The sequence below is a fragment of the Hypoxylon fragiforme genome (genome assembly GCF_022984875.1).
Source record: "Hypoxylon fragiforme strain CBS 206.31 chromosome Unknown GGS25scaffold_3, whole genome shotgun sequence".
NCBI lineage: Eukaryota > Fungi > Ascomycota > Sordariomycetes > Xylariales > Hypoxylaceae > Hypoxylon > Hypoxylon fragiforme.
In genome coordinates, this window is record NW_026054758.1 from 2,812,112 (window position 1) to 2,825,517 (window position 13,406).

General features: G+C 45.7%; 5 protein-coding genes across 5 annotated transcripts; 3 read left to right on the forward strand and 2 right to left on the reverse strand.

The window, feature by feature from the left end:
• Nucleotides 1-871: 871 nt before the first annotated feature.
• GGS25DRAFT_482623 (MFS general substrate transporter) lies at nucleotides 872-3,894 on the forward strand. The gene is made up of 10 exons (XM_049260287.1): nucleotides 872-1,066; nucleotides 1,160-1,654; nucleotides 1,754-1,860; nucleotides 1,921-2,057; nucleotides 2,148-2,274; nucleotides 2,328-2,395; nucleotides 2,466-2,529; nucleotides 2,588-3,136; nucleotides 3,205-3,273; nucleotides 3,340-3,894. Exons 2-10 carry the CDS (start codon nucleotides 1,332-1,334, stop codon nucleotides 3,495-3,497), a joined length of 1,602 nt encoding a protein of 533 aa, XP_049119185.1. The 5' UTR covers nucleotides 872-1,066; nucleotides 1,160-1,331; the 3' UTR covers nucleotides 3,498-3,894.
• A 1,105-nt stretch (nucleotides 3,895-4,999) lies between these two features.
• GGS25DRAFT_519723 (uncharacterized protein) lies at nucleotides 5,000-5,403 on the forward strand (the record flags this gene model as incomplete). The annotated part of the gene is made up of 3 exons (XM_049263760.1): nucleotides 5,000-5,113; nucleotides 5,184-5,219; nucleotides 5,284-5,403. The coding sequence occupies 3 exons, from the start codon at nucleotides 5,000-5,002 to the stop codon at nucleotides 5,401-5,403; spliced, it is 270 nt and encodes an 89-aa protein (XP_049119186.1).
• A 623-nt stretch (nucleotides 5,404-6,026) lies between these two features.
• GGS25DRAFT_530198 (acyl-CoA binding protein) lies at nucleotides 6,027-7,254 on the reverse strand (the record flags this gene model as incomplete). Its single annotated transcript, XM_049265355.1, has 2 exons — nucleotides 6,027-6,730; nucleotides 6,794-7,254. 2 exons carry the CDS (start codon nucleotides 7,252-7,254, stop codon nucleotides 6,193-6,195), a joined length of 999 nt encoding a protein of 332 aa, XP_049119187.1. The 3' UTR covers nucleotides 6,027-6,192.
• A 1,282-nt stretch (nucleotides 7,255-8,536) lies between these two features.
• Nucleotides 8,537-10,212, reverse strand: GGS25DRAFT_482629 (ribonuclease III). The gene is made up of 3 exons (XM_049260288.1): nucleotides 10,094-10,212; nucleotides 9,766-10,011; nucleotides 8,537-9,710 (listed from the first exon to the last, which is right to left on the reverse strand). Exons 2-3 carry the CDS (start codon nucleotides 9,982-9,984, stop codon nucleotides 8,685-8,687), a joined length of 1,245 nt encoding a protein of 414 aa, XP_049119188.1. The 5' UTR covers nucleotides 9,985-10,011; nucleotides 10,094-10,212; the 3' UTR covers nucleotides 8,537-8,684.
• Nucleotides 10,213-11,500: 1,288 nt separating this feature from the next.
• Nucleotides 11,501-11,866, forward strand: GGS25DRAFT_519727 (mitochondrial ribosomal subunit S27-domain-containing protein; the record flags this gene model as incomplete). Its single annotated transcript, XM_049263761.1, has 2 exons — nucleotides 11,501-11,542; nucleotides 11,600-11,866. The coding sequence occupies 2 exons, from the start codon at nucleotides 11,501-11,503 to the stop codon at nucleotides 11,864-11,866; spliced, it is 309 nt and encodes a 102-aa protein (XP_049119189.1).
• Between the last annotated feature and the right edge of the window lie 1,540 nt (nucleotides 11,867-13,406).

The following is a 13,406-nucleotide window of genomic DNA, read 5'->3' on the forward strand; positions in this document are numbered from 1 at the left end:
CACATACACGTAGTGGAGTGACAAGAGCTTAGTAAATGCATGATTGCTCAATGCATATGTGCATAAAGAAGTGATCGGAACTTTGACTGGGGATTAGTTATCACTTACATTAGAGCCCATAGTTAGTCATTGTAAACATTGAACTTTTCGTGTAAGTTCTTTCTCATTAGTATTATAGAGATGGCTTAATAATGTAATGTATGTGATAATGTACGTGACCTTGCCTGTAACTTGGCTGCTTGATCGCGTCGAAGACTATTGCATTGGCAACATGAAGTTTCGGGATATAATTAAATATCATTAAATATCATGAGATGAATAGAAATGCTAGGTGCTGTATTTGAATTGAGGTAAGTAGGAATAAGGTTAACCTAGTCTACCTTGGTGTTGAATCTTGATGATGTGATGTTGGACATCCATGGATTTAAGGATTTATGGTTCTAGGTACTAATCAGTACGTACCAGGTATTATTAAGCTCATAACGCCGATCGGCGATAGAGCCCGGGAGCAGATCCCGAGATTCGGCATTAACGATGTCGCTTAGCTTTATGCTAGGTTAGGTAGTTAATAACATCACTGTACGGATATTTAAAGCCCATGATTCATGTAACGACATAGTAATACAGTAAGTAAATATATTCTAAACTCACTTTAGATACTTGGGGAAATATTTACATACATAACTATGTAGGGTAGTAATGCCGATGTACACATGTGAAGGTATAGTATCAACATCAACTACTAGGTATCTAACTGGTGAATAGCTGCAGCTTGGGATTGTCAGATCGAATATAACCGAAAGTAAGGATCCATAGCAAACGGCGATGGAGCCTTCGCGCTCTCGCGTTCATCTTTTCTCACCTCCATTAGGAAAATTCCATAAGAGCCATGGGCCGAGAGTGAGTGGGGCACACCATGGGACGATTAGCTAACGAGCAATGATACCTTGATATTGTCGTTATGGGCTAGGTTAGGGTAATATGTGTACGTTATGATGTTATGGAGTAATCGAAACTATCAAAGTACCTACCAGCCTATTAGGGCTGCAAGGTAACATGTAGGCATGTATGGGCCTTAGTCAACCCCCTTCAGCATACCGAAACTATTTCAATTTGCCCGGCCGCTGTTTCTTTTATGTCGTGCTAAGTCTGACTTCAGAATAAATCTGACAACCGGTAATAAATAATACCGCTCAGCATTTAAAAGCTCGACCTCCTCCACAAGGTCAGCAATAGCGTCGGCCCAAAAGCTGTGTTTAGTACCATAAACCGGCTATTATTTTTCACGCTATCGACCGACCCGCAAGCTCTACGCGGGATTGTCTGCCAAGATGACGTCGGATTTGGAGAAGCTCGACTCGGAAAAGGTCGAGAATAGACCCGGGCTTGGCGTCGGCCGGAGAGAACGAGGAGGTTCATACACCTCGTCCGTGACACGAGTGCGCTCGAATAATGGACATGGATGTGCCGACTTGGAAGAGAGCGACGATATCGACGACGTGGACGATGAATTCGCCCCTGAGGTGCCTCGCGCGGAAAAGGACCCGTTCGAAGTGGCCTGGGATGGCGACGACGATCCGCTCTGTCCCCGAAGCATGAGCTTAATTCGCAAGTGGATGGTGGTGATAACCGTGGGTTTGGGAAGTCTTTGTGTGTAAGTAGGGCCTGGCATCGGTCATATTCGCCCTCATATACCTAGGTATCTAGGCGAACCGACTATTGCCCTGAATCCCCTGTTGACCATGAACACTAGAACGTGTACGAGTTCTATCTATGCGTCAACGTATACCCAGATGAATGCAGAGTTCCAGATATCCAGTATTGTCGGCACGCTCGGATTATCACTTTTTGTCCTAGGCCGTATGTGTTTCAACCGGGTCTCTAGGGAAGGTCTCATAAGCTTGCTAACCTCGACTTTAGTTGCTCTCGGGCCATTACTCATGAGCCCCATGAGCGAGTTCGTCGGCCGAAGGCCAATCTACCTCGCTTCCTGGGCCATGTTTCTGATATGGCTTACCCCAAGTGCCGTCGCCCGCAATGCTGAGACAATGTTGATTGTATGTCTCTGCCTGCTTCAAGCTCACAACACATTTCTCTCTCTCTCTCCTCCTCATGATGCTAGGAATCAAGCACTAACATGCGTTCAGGCTCGATTCCTGGACGGTTTCGCTGGCAGCTCATTTCTCAGCGTCGCCGGAGGTACTGTCAGTGACGTGTTCAGGCGGGACCAGATCCAGGCGCCAATGGTTATCATTTCGCTGAGCCCCTTCGTCGGTAAGTGTTCATTGACACCTGACGATATAGCTTCAAGCTAATGAGTTATATAGGTCCTAGTATGGGCCCTCTGCTCGGAGGGTTCATCAACTATTATGCGAACTGGAGGTGGACGTATTACGTACGTATTTGCCGACTTGTCTCTTGCTTTGACGAGGATTGTAGTCTTGCTAATATTCGAATCGTGATAGGCCATGATTATCTGGGCCTCTTTACTGCTCCTCATGATCATTTTCTTTGCGCCTGAGACGTATCGTATGTTGTTACCAGGTACATATCTTTGAAGGCTAGTCAGTGCTGATAATTTTCATAGACCCAATCAAGCTCCGCGACAAAGCCAGGCACATAAGAAAGGAGACGGGAGATGACCGCTGGAAGTCACCCATGGAGAACTCGACCAAGTCCCTCGTGGAAACTCTAAAGTTCTCCCTTCTACGACCGTTCCAGCTTCTTATTTTCGAGCCCATGTGTCTTTTGCTCTGTCTCTTTTCAGCGATCTTGCTAGGCGTCCTCTACCTATTCTTCGGGGCGTTTCCTCTGGTATTTGGACAGAATCATGGCTTCAACCTTTGGCAGACTGGATTGTGCTTCCTCGGTATCTTCGTTGGAATGCTCATATCCTCGGCATCTGATCCCGTGTGGCGCAAGATAAACCACCGACTCTTGGAACAGAATAATGGGGTGGCCGAGCCGGAACATCGATTACCTCCCGCAATCGGCGGCGCGGTCCTATGTCCTATGGGGCTATTTATCTTCGCGTGGACCTCCTATCCGTCGGTCCACTGGATCGGTCCTATCATTGGATCCGGCATTTTCGGATGTGGTACGCTGTTGGTATTTACCGGAATCTTCACCTTCCTTGGTAAGTTACAGCGTGATATATAGTTCTGGCCGTATACTATCATTGATGCTAATCAGTTGTGATAACAGTGGATGCGTACCCGTACCATGCTGCTTCAGCACTTGCTGCCAATAGCTTTACTAGGTGTACCTTCGGTGGTGAGTGATCTGAAATTCGACGGTTAACATTGAGATGCTTACGTCGGCTAACTGAATACTTCGCAGCTGCTTTCCCTCTCTTCGGGATACAGATGTACAACAAACTCGGGTTCCAATGGGGATCAAGCTTGCTAGCTTTCCTTACCGTGGCAATGATGCCATTCCCTTACCTCTTCTATAAGTACGGGAAGGAGATTCGGAAGAGGAGCAGGTTCGCAAAATAGACATTTGCAAGGGCTTACCGCTTGAATTTGGACTTTTGGATTGGGCTATTTGGAACGTGGCTTCACGCCTATCGCCTATCGAATCCCTTAGACACTCGAATTGTGCAGCTGTGCTCACCTAGGACTGTTGCCCTAAATATATCTGGTAGAATCTCAAGGAGGTTTTCATGTTTTCAAGGAATTTTACTAGTCATAAATATAAGAAAAGCGGGGGAGGTTGTCAGTATCTTCGAAACCCCTTTTCGACTGTATCTACCACATGATAGTTGAAAAGAAATAAAACAAAAATCACCAGAACAGTTGTACCTGAAAGATAGCAGGGGGCCTTAAAATTAAACCACATACACTGTACACATCTAACATATGAACACGAATAGGGGTTCGAGATAATCATTAACCAAAAGAATCAAATTTTCATTCAAATTGGAAAAAGTCCATGTCCTGTTAAGATCAACTGTCCTAGTAAGGTACTTGGCAAGCTTTTGCTCCTTTGTACCCCCAGGAAAATCAATGTTATTCATAAATCATTAACACCTAGTTACATGAAGTTACTCATACATAGTCATTCCTGATTGCTGAACCCTAGCTGGGCATAAACGGTCTTTATCATAGAATAGATGCTGCCATTCCATGTCCCATGTGTGCAAATCTCTACGTTCCTCATCCAACCACTGACAAAAATAACTACATAAACCTAACGTTCCTGTGAATTCATGAATCGTATCCATTCGACCATGGTATTCCCGACTACGAAGATAGAGAACCACAGTGTAAGATTCTGGACTGCGTAGTTTGTAGAGATGGTAAAACATACATCCTGAATTACGAGTAACCCTGAACTGTTTGCTGAGCTCGTACCCTTGGTTAAGATGACAGGTCATCAGTATCCCGTGGACGCACGTCTAGCGACCATGGCCAGCCAGCTCACACCCCTAAACAAGATTTGATTGGTGATGGCTAGACGAAGACATCCCATATCCTGAGTCTCTTGTCTGAGCGCCTCCTTGCTTATCTGGTAGCAGTCAGCTGGACTCAAGTGACAATGAGTGCCTACCCCTTGCCCCGCCTCTCCTTGTCAGGGTGTAGCTTTCTTCTGGCCAAAATCGACTCACGATAGCCTCATGTCGACGATACCCGCCCCGGCCATTCTAACCAGAGGCCCCCCACCCCCAAATTTGACCCGTAGCAGCTGAGAGAGCTACACTCGACTATGACTTCGAGATCGTATCAGCCCCCCTCGGTCTTGTGGCCCAGAGCAGAAATAACTCTTGCCTGATCTGACCTGATTTGGAAAGATAAAATTCTTAGAGCACCGTCTGATTTAGAAACCTTGGTGGCACTGATCCGACTCTGCCAATCTCCAGGCCATAAACAAACTTCTCGTCCTCTGCGTTTTCCTTCCTTTTCCTCCCACCCACAACTACAACCTCAACCACCAACTTCACCGCTGATGACTACCATCATCAAACCTCTACTAAAATTATCTCATCTTAATGGACGCCATGTCGGTAACGCCGTATTGGGTAGCGGCTCTCTATCGCGCGCTTCCTGATCCCCAGGCCGACTACTCGTCGATGCTCGCGGTTCACTGGGAGCTTGAGTGTCTGTGTGGCGATGTAAGTGTCTATTCCCAACCAACCCCGACACAGCATAGCCAAGAAGCAAACGCTAATATCGTGCTTTTAGACCAAGGGCACCATCGTGGGCCCAACTCCACTTCGAGTAGGTTTTATCGATCGTAGTTTCGCGACATTATAACGTTCTTGACACTGAACACTGCCATCAGAAAATTTGCCACTGCCGAGACTGCAAGAAGATCACCGGTGGCATGTACAGCGACCACCTGGTTGTCCAAGACGAGAATATCTCCTACCAAGGCAAGTCCTTTCATACTACCCATACCTAACCTAGGTTATAGGCCTCGGCGCTATCTTCTCTCATCCTCCACCCCCTCATTTATCACCCCGGAGATAGATACCCGTAGATAAGATGACTGACTTGAAGTCACATTTCTAGGTACCATGGAGGCGCACACCTTCATGCATTCGGAGCCGATGCAGACATATGAAGCTCAGCACTTGCATCGCTGCAGTAGCTGTGGTACCCCAATGTTCCGAGCTTGCAGTATTTCCGGCGTCAAGTATGTCTACATCGGTACTCTTGTCAGCCACGAGGTAGCGAATGACGTCCGCCCTGATTCAGAAACCTGCACGATGTACAAATGTACTTGGCTACCTCCATTCCTAGGCGCTCGCTTGTCACCCAGCATCTGGATGTCGGCACCCCCACAGCCCAAGCTGCTGCCCACCCCTGACACTGACAACGTTGAGGAGCTCGCGTTGGATGAATATCATGGATGCGAGGGTAATCCCAACTCCCACGTGGACTCTTGATTTGGTGACGTGACATGGCCTTGCCAGCATGGTACCATGAATTCAGAGTCTGTCATGGCGGCTTTTTCATCCAAGCAAGTAGGATGATACGATGATTAATGAGTCTCGTTTCGGTGTTTCTTTGCTTTAGCATGGCCTGGCCGTTCGTGAGACCTATGACGGTGGTCGTGGGAGGAAGGATGTCATGGTGATGTTGGTGGGACAGGAGTAATAGCTTAAGATAGTAGTTAGAGGCAGGCCTCGCCTGACCTAGAATTCATAACGAATGACACCATGACTTCATCATCTTCATCGTCATTCCCTCACCTTGACGGTAGTATTCTTCTCGCGTATTCACGGCCTATCCTCAAGATCGCCCGGACGAGGTCCTCAAGGCGCCTATCTTTTCGCTTCCGCATCCAGAGTAGCACGATGCCTAGAATCACTACGTCTACCGCCAGGTGTTTCGCGACGATCCACAGTAGCCAACTAGCCCATGCTGGTAAACTCCTTTCCCTTCTGGACCTCCACTCGCGCCCGGCCGTGATCTGTTCCCGTAAAGCCGCGACCTCAGCGGATAACCTGACTAGCGCCCTTTCTACTTTACGTGACCACTTATCGCCCTTCTTTACGTATTCGCCATCATCATCGTCGCCCAAATTCTCACGATATTGCTCCGCCGCGTCGTCCTCGCTCATAGGACTGAGGACCTTCATAGGCCGTTCGGTACCACTGACGGGGTGCTGAATAAGTCGAGACTCGGGAAACGTGGCATCTTTTGGTGATGTGCTTGGAGACGAGCTGTTATTCTTAATCTGATCCCAAACAAACTCGAGCTCCGATACAAGTCCCTTCCCTTCCCTATCGAGATTCCTCATTAGCTACCAAGTTGACAAAAGTTACAATAGGAAAAGTAGAACTTACGGTGATGTGGCGTAGTGATGCATAGTGTCGATCAAGGCCTCAATATACCGCTTTTTGGCCTCAGTACGACTGAGTCCATGTTGCGCATTCCAGGCATCCCACTTGTCGCGCTCACGCTGTAGCTCATCCGTGTTGATGCCGGGTCGGCGCTCAGGCCGTTCCATGACGCCGTCGACGTCGCCCTCCATAGCCTGCTTATACAAGCCATAGAGTCTTAGACGATCGCTGGGCGGTGGTCGCGACGCGCCAGTCTTAGGGATCTTTTTGACCGTGTTCAGCGCGTGCACAAACACGCGGTCTACATCGGGTGGGGACTCCATTAGCGACGGGACGATCGATTGGAAGCTCGGGAGCAAAGTAGAAAGGTGAATGGGACGAATGATTGGGCTGGGCCCAAGCGGACCCTCATTATTATTATTGTTCTTCTCATTATCGGGGAACATACCGACAGAGTCCGCCATGGTGAGCAGCCTCGCATCTGTAATTTGATGCAGAAGGACACACTCTTCTACGATCTCTCCCTTTTCTCTTCTATCTTTAGTTCAAGAGACTTGACCTCTTTTTTTTTATGCCTCGCGATTTTAATCTGGATACCCCCTGGTCCGCAGCAATCGACCGACAAACGCTCGATGGATCTGGCACGGAGGCGTGGCACTCGGAACACCGTACGTATGCGTAGCAAATACAGCTCGTTAGTACCGTGGTCGGATAGGCAGGTCGACGTCAATCGAAGCGGATTACAGGAATGCCACCCAATGCGTTGGTCTCGTGGGCTGCCAATGGGAAGGCAGAGGGGTTAGGAACACGTCATCTATACGAACTACAGGTTGAGAATAAAAAAACGCGATAGGATAATAGGATAGGATAGATTTTCGAAGCTATGTTTTAGTAAAAGTGTGAGTTGGTTCGTCCGGATGTCCAAGTTGGCATAATTAAATTATGTTGGATGTTTGTTGGAAGTATATGGTGTAGTATGTGTAATATGTGTAATATGTGTAATATGTGATATGTAGGTGTGTATAGGTAGGTATGCAATTGCATACAAGTAAGGTTAGTAGTTACTTAAATGTGATAAATAATAAATAAATATCAATATTTCAATGTTTTTGTCATTGCGCCGTTCTTCTTTTTAAAAACTTAAATATTTCCTCGTGGATTTCAGGGAAGCGGTCGAGTAAGCCTGCAGGTGCAATGCAGTCTTGCCTGTCTTGTCCAGAGTCTCCCCCAAATGCGAAATGTCTGGGGGAAGCCTCATGTCGATCCGGGTACTAACCAAACGAAGTGCCTCGGCGTAAAGAGAGAAATGGGGCTTCTGCCAGGGGTCAGCTTCCCCTTTGAACTTTCTCCAAGCCCACCTACGCCTGCTTAAGGTAAGGAACGGTAAGGGACATACGGGTTATTTTCGGCACTGGTTGGCCGCTCGCGTGCTGGGGCTGCGCAAGATGCGTCACGGTGCCGTTAAGCCCCTGGAGAAAGTGGAGATTATCGTAAATTAATCATTGATCCTTCTGGGCAGTTATCCGAGCATTGCACGTGAATATAACTAACCTCTAAAGCTGCACTTGTCATTAGAATAGAACATTGAATGAAACTCACCGTCAAACTCAATTACATTGTTCCGAATACTATTATGTACTATGTACATGTATGTAGTGCAGTTTGAACTCAAACTTTAGGTCTAGAACAGTCAAATTGCATAATCTCTATAGGCTAGGATACTAGGTACCTAATAGACCACCGGCCACATAGTTTGGTTAACATCCATTCCCATGAATTCTGGATATTGTTCTCATGGTGAGATATTTGGCATTGCCAATTCGATTATTCTCCTAAAACTACAACTGCATTAAGTATGTAAATACAGGCTGCCCACCGCATGCAAGTACTCAGCTTAAGCCCAGTTATCGTATCCTTGTTGAGCTTCCTCGGCTAGCTTTGCTGATTTCAAGGACTCCTCCTTCAGTTTCTTCAGACGCGTGATGGCGGTTTTGTTTTCCAGCGCCGCGCGTGCCGCGTTTGCTCCTGCCTCCTTTTTTGAGATTGCACTTCCAATGCCTAGCTGAAGCTTCTTTTCACCGAACCCATCGAATAATACTGCGACTGTATACCAAGGGAGTTTTGTATGCTTGTCCTTCTTTGGCTCACCCACATCATTGTATGAGATCTTGACTCCCTTAGCACCAACAACCTGACTCAGAACGACCTTGGGATTCAAATCCTGCCTGGCAATGGTTTGGCTATCGCCGCTGGACACGTCTTTGTTCGATGAATCCCGGCTGGGGTTGGGCTGGGCTCTGAATTCATTTCGTATCTCAGTGGCCAGTGTTGTACTCCAGAGAGACTTTACCCACGATGACACACGTGATAAGCCTTCCGAATCTCCTAAGATTGCAGCAGCGACGTACGACTCGAAAACATCGCCCAGGACCTTTTTCTTCGCAGCCTGGGACGCTTGGCTCCCCCCTACCCTACCATGAAGGTCGAACTCGGCAGGGAATTTTGTGCGTTTGTTGATACCATATTGTACAGTATAATTAGACAAAGTGTCGTTCTTGATAAGCCTCTCTCGTAGCTGAGAACATCGTCCTGCGCCTAGGTTGGAGAATGTTTGATAGATGAAGGATGTAGACATGAGGTAGAGATAAGCATCTCCAATCCATTCAAGTCGCTCATAACTCATATCCGTTGGTTTTGCGGTCATGCCAGAATGAGTGAGCGCCGCTTGCTCAAGCACAGGGTCTCGAACCGGAGGCAGGGGCGGCAACCCAGAATCTGGTATATCATTGGGTGTCCATCGAGTTAAGGACACGGGAGGTGGTATGAGAAGTGCTGTGGGTAAACTTCCAGAGCCTCTTTCATCGCTGTCAAGCTTTCGGACCTTCCGGGATCCGGCCCCATGCTGACTCCTGGCCTTGCTCTAATATAGTGTAAGTTACGAATCCAAACGACGTCGACAACAATGACCGACTTACCTCATCTTCATCAAGTAGTTGAGCGATAGGTAATATTTTTTTGTTGTGTAGTTCTAAAACTGAAATGATTTGACCATTTAGCTCAGGAGTATCGCGGAATGCTGCAAGCTCCAATTTCAAGGCGATGGCGGCACTTAATAGATCTTCGGCATGTTCTAGGATTTGCGAAACTGACGTTATATCCTTGGAGCTAAGGTCCGCGTATGAACGTTTCAACATTTTTGAATATCTTAGATTTGCATGAACCTAGAGATCATCAAATGATGTATCTTTAATCGATCTATAGAAAAAAATACGAGGATCAACACTTTTTATGAATTGGCCTTACCTAGTACCTTATGTAGTAGCTGAGTAGGAAATTCTAGGTACCTAGGGCACATACGGAGCAATAAATGCTGTATGACATTGAAGTACACGTGCAGTGATATTTCGTAAGTGAAGTTTTAGTTGGGTCCAGGAACTGGAACTACTACGGTGGCCCAATAAGACAGCTGTGCCAAAATGAAAATAATGATTGAGCTAGTCTGATTTTAGTATGCAGTCCCACTTTTTAAGAAAGAAAGGCATGTATATCGGTACCTTAGCTAGTTATACTGGATAATTGAATAGTATTTTCTTAAAAATATCATATTTTTACCCGTATGGTCATGTGACTTAGTCATGTGATATGGCTATATAAGGTTATGTAATAACTATTCCCACATGGATAGTTTTCTGAAACATATAGCTACATATATGCAACCGGTATCAATAAAAAGATCATTTCATTACGGATTGAATGATGTAGGTTGCATACTGGTGCGATATCTGGTTGAAAGGTTATTCAGGTAGATATATCGTGGGTCATCACGTGATACCCCTTAGCGTGACCTCCAGGCGGCTCCAAAGGCTCCTAGCGTGGCTCCAAGGGCTCTTACTATGGCTCTAGGGGTGATCACGTGCCGTCCGGCCTGCCACCTACATAGTTGATTAACTTTGCAACCACGTATCGCCTCAATTCGAGACCTATATCAATCAATTCGTAATTGAATGCACTTTCAATTGAATTTGGTTGCATATATGTAGCTATATGTATCAGAAAGTTATTCAACATAAGAGGCTAGACCTTTGATTAATACGAAATGTGGTAGGTATAGGTAAGGGATATGTGGCTAGGGTATGTGTGGCTAGGGTATATGTGGCTAAGAAGTGTGTGTAACAAGTAGGTAACTAGCTTAGTGCCTTTTACGCTTATTAATAAAAGTCACGTTTAAATCATAAATGCATCGTACATGCAAGTTATTAGGTATGTAGGAAAAGGGGATATAACCAGTACTTAGCTTACTATATAAAGTAATATGGTAGCTTAAGTACTTTTTATGCAAGCTGTACACGTATATGACAATATTTACTTATCCATAAGCCTCTCTAAGTACAATCCACTCTTTTCACGTACTCGTAGCATTGTTCTTAATTTCTAAATTCGGAATAGTCAATCTTAATTTTTGATTTTGGCACAGATGTCTTATTGGGCTACCATACTACCCTAGGTATTGTACTACTAGTAGTACCCTAGGCACTGTAAATTAGTAGGTGGGTAGGCACAGTGATTTAAAGTTTGACATGATTAGGTAATTAACCGATAATTTTCCGGGTGCGAACCACGCGCATCTAGACATCCAAATTTAACGCCCGCATTAAACCTCAACCCTTCATTGCGACAAGCAAATAAAGTGCTGCTGCATAAAGATCCAAAATGGCAGCAGTTCCCCGTGCGAGGTTATTAAGCCTCATGAAGGTATGTTCTTATGAAAGCTCTTCTGCCAGAAAACAAAGAAGCAAGCTAATGTTCCAGGCTCAATGCGAAATCTTCTCGACGGCATACAACCCTGATGGGATTCGAATGGGCAACAAGATCTTGCGACAACGACTAAAAGGCCCGTCACTCGCAAAATACTATCCTCCAAGGGGACCGACAGTGGGCACATTAGAGAAAGCCTTCAAGTCCTTGAACCTCGAAACTATCAATGAAGAGGCAGAGGATAGATTAGAGCACTTAGCAGGGCAAGCTACCCTTCTATTATCTTTTGTAGATGATATTTTTAACACCAACACAGTGTAAAATCGCGTGGAAAGGGCGCACCAAAGAAGAAAACCGGCCCGCCAACTACTAGTATGATTGATCCTCTCGTCTTTATTAAAATTACCTAGCAGTGCTGACTTATTATGTACCTAGCTAAACGCAAATAATGATGGGACTATCGTGGATCACTCTTGTACAGATATGTACAATAACGACGACCTTGATACGGATATAATATATCAGCTACGCATTAGAAGACTAGAAGTCTGGGACAGGTCGCAATCGTTGCCCATCGATTTCACTGGATTTGCCATGCCTCAAGACATCACAATCCCTTATATAGGAGCCATACGCCTCTAGTTGGTGTCCCTAGGATATACTTTTCTGGAGTAATGATCTGCTTGCTACTATCCGGTATCGATGTAGACTGCCTGGTACCTAGCCTATCTAGGTGCCTAGGTAGATAGCATGATTCAAGCATAATCTGTGGCAACGATCGTATATATCAAGTCGACCGCCTAGGTAGTTTATCCCGATATGAGATAAACCCGCTGTACCTAGAATTATTCTTGACAGTGGTACCTCGGAACGATGCTGATGGAGAGCTAGCTACATACTCAAAAAGATCATATAGTGTACCCCTCTGTTGTTCCCTTTCTCAAACTACAATGTCCATTGCAGAATCCCAGATACATACCTCGGTATGTAGCTAATAGTTCCTACGGCATGGAAGCTTGGGTGCTGTTAGCTTGCCTACCCTAGGGCATACATCACCTGTGTCTGTTGTGCCTGAGGTTTGTTGTCGTTGGAGGAACGCTTGGGTACACCCCTGATCTAACCTATGTTGGAACCTTAAACCAGTTCTTGCCATATTGATATTGCGGATAGCTACCTAAGTACCTATCTAAAGCAGGCAGTTGCGTTGATTTTTTTTTGTTTCCTGGGGAATTACTAGGAAGTGACACGCAGTTTCCTTGTCAGGAAGATACGTACCAGCCGAATTCACCCTGATATCCTGCTCATAGGAGCTAATATTATTTGATACTATGTACAAAAAATAAAATAGAAATAGCATTGAATTGTGCCTCAGGCACCTACCTACCCAGCATCCTACATATCCAATGCTCAAGTTACGAGACCTGTGTTTTTCCCTCAAGTAATCAATGATATTTACAGCAACCACGAGGTACATTGTCAACTTGGAACTTAATTTTCACCACGCAATTAGTTCCCGCTCACCTTTACATCCTTTTTAAATAACAATCGTTCTTGTGGGAGTTCTTGCTAACTTTGTTGTTGGTATACTTGCGTACGTCGACATCTCTACCACTATTTCTTTTCTTCCCTATTCTCAACACATACAATCACTTACACCACCTACCTCGCCATCTAACAATTTGATCTCATTCCCGACCACTTTCCTTCAATCTCGCCTATTTAGAATTGACCCATCTTGTTTCAGTACTACTTCTAAGAAATAAACGAAAAAAACAACGATCAAGCAGGTAGGTGGGTTTCAACCTCTCGTTGGGTATGCACTTCATCCTCGCAGTTCATGCTTCCTCTTTATCCCACTGCC

Excerpts from the sequence above, each read along its gene's own strand:
- GGS25DRAFT_482629 (XM_049260288.1), bottom strand. The coding sequence starts at position 9,984 with ATGTTGAAACGTTCATACGCGGACCTTAGCTCCAAGGATATAACGTCA. Across the intron at positions 9,711-9,765 it reads AACTACTTGATGAAGATGAG|AGCAAGGCCAGGAGTCAGCA; the intron begins GTAAGTCGGTCA and ends ACACTATATTAG.
- GGS25DRAFT_482623 (XM_049260287.1), top strand. The coding sequence starts at position 1,332 with ATGACGTCGGATTTGGAGAAGCTCGACTCGGAAAAGGTCGAGAATAGA. Across the intron at positions 1,861-1,920 it reads ATCACTTTTTGTCCTAGGCC|TTGCTCTCGGGCCATTACTC; the intron begins GTATGTGTTTCA and ends CCTCGACTTTAG. Across the intron at positions 2,275-2,327 it reads TTCGCTGAGCCCCTTCGTCG|GTCCTAGTATGGGCCCTCTG; the intron begins GTAAGTGTTCAT and ends TGAGTTATATAG.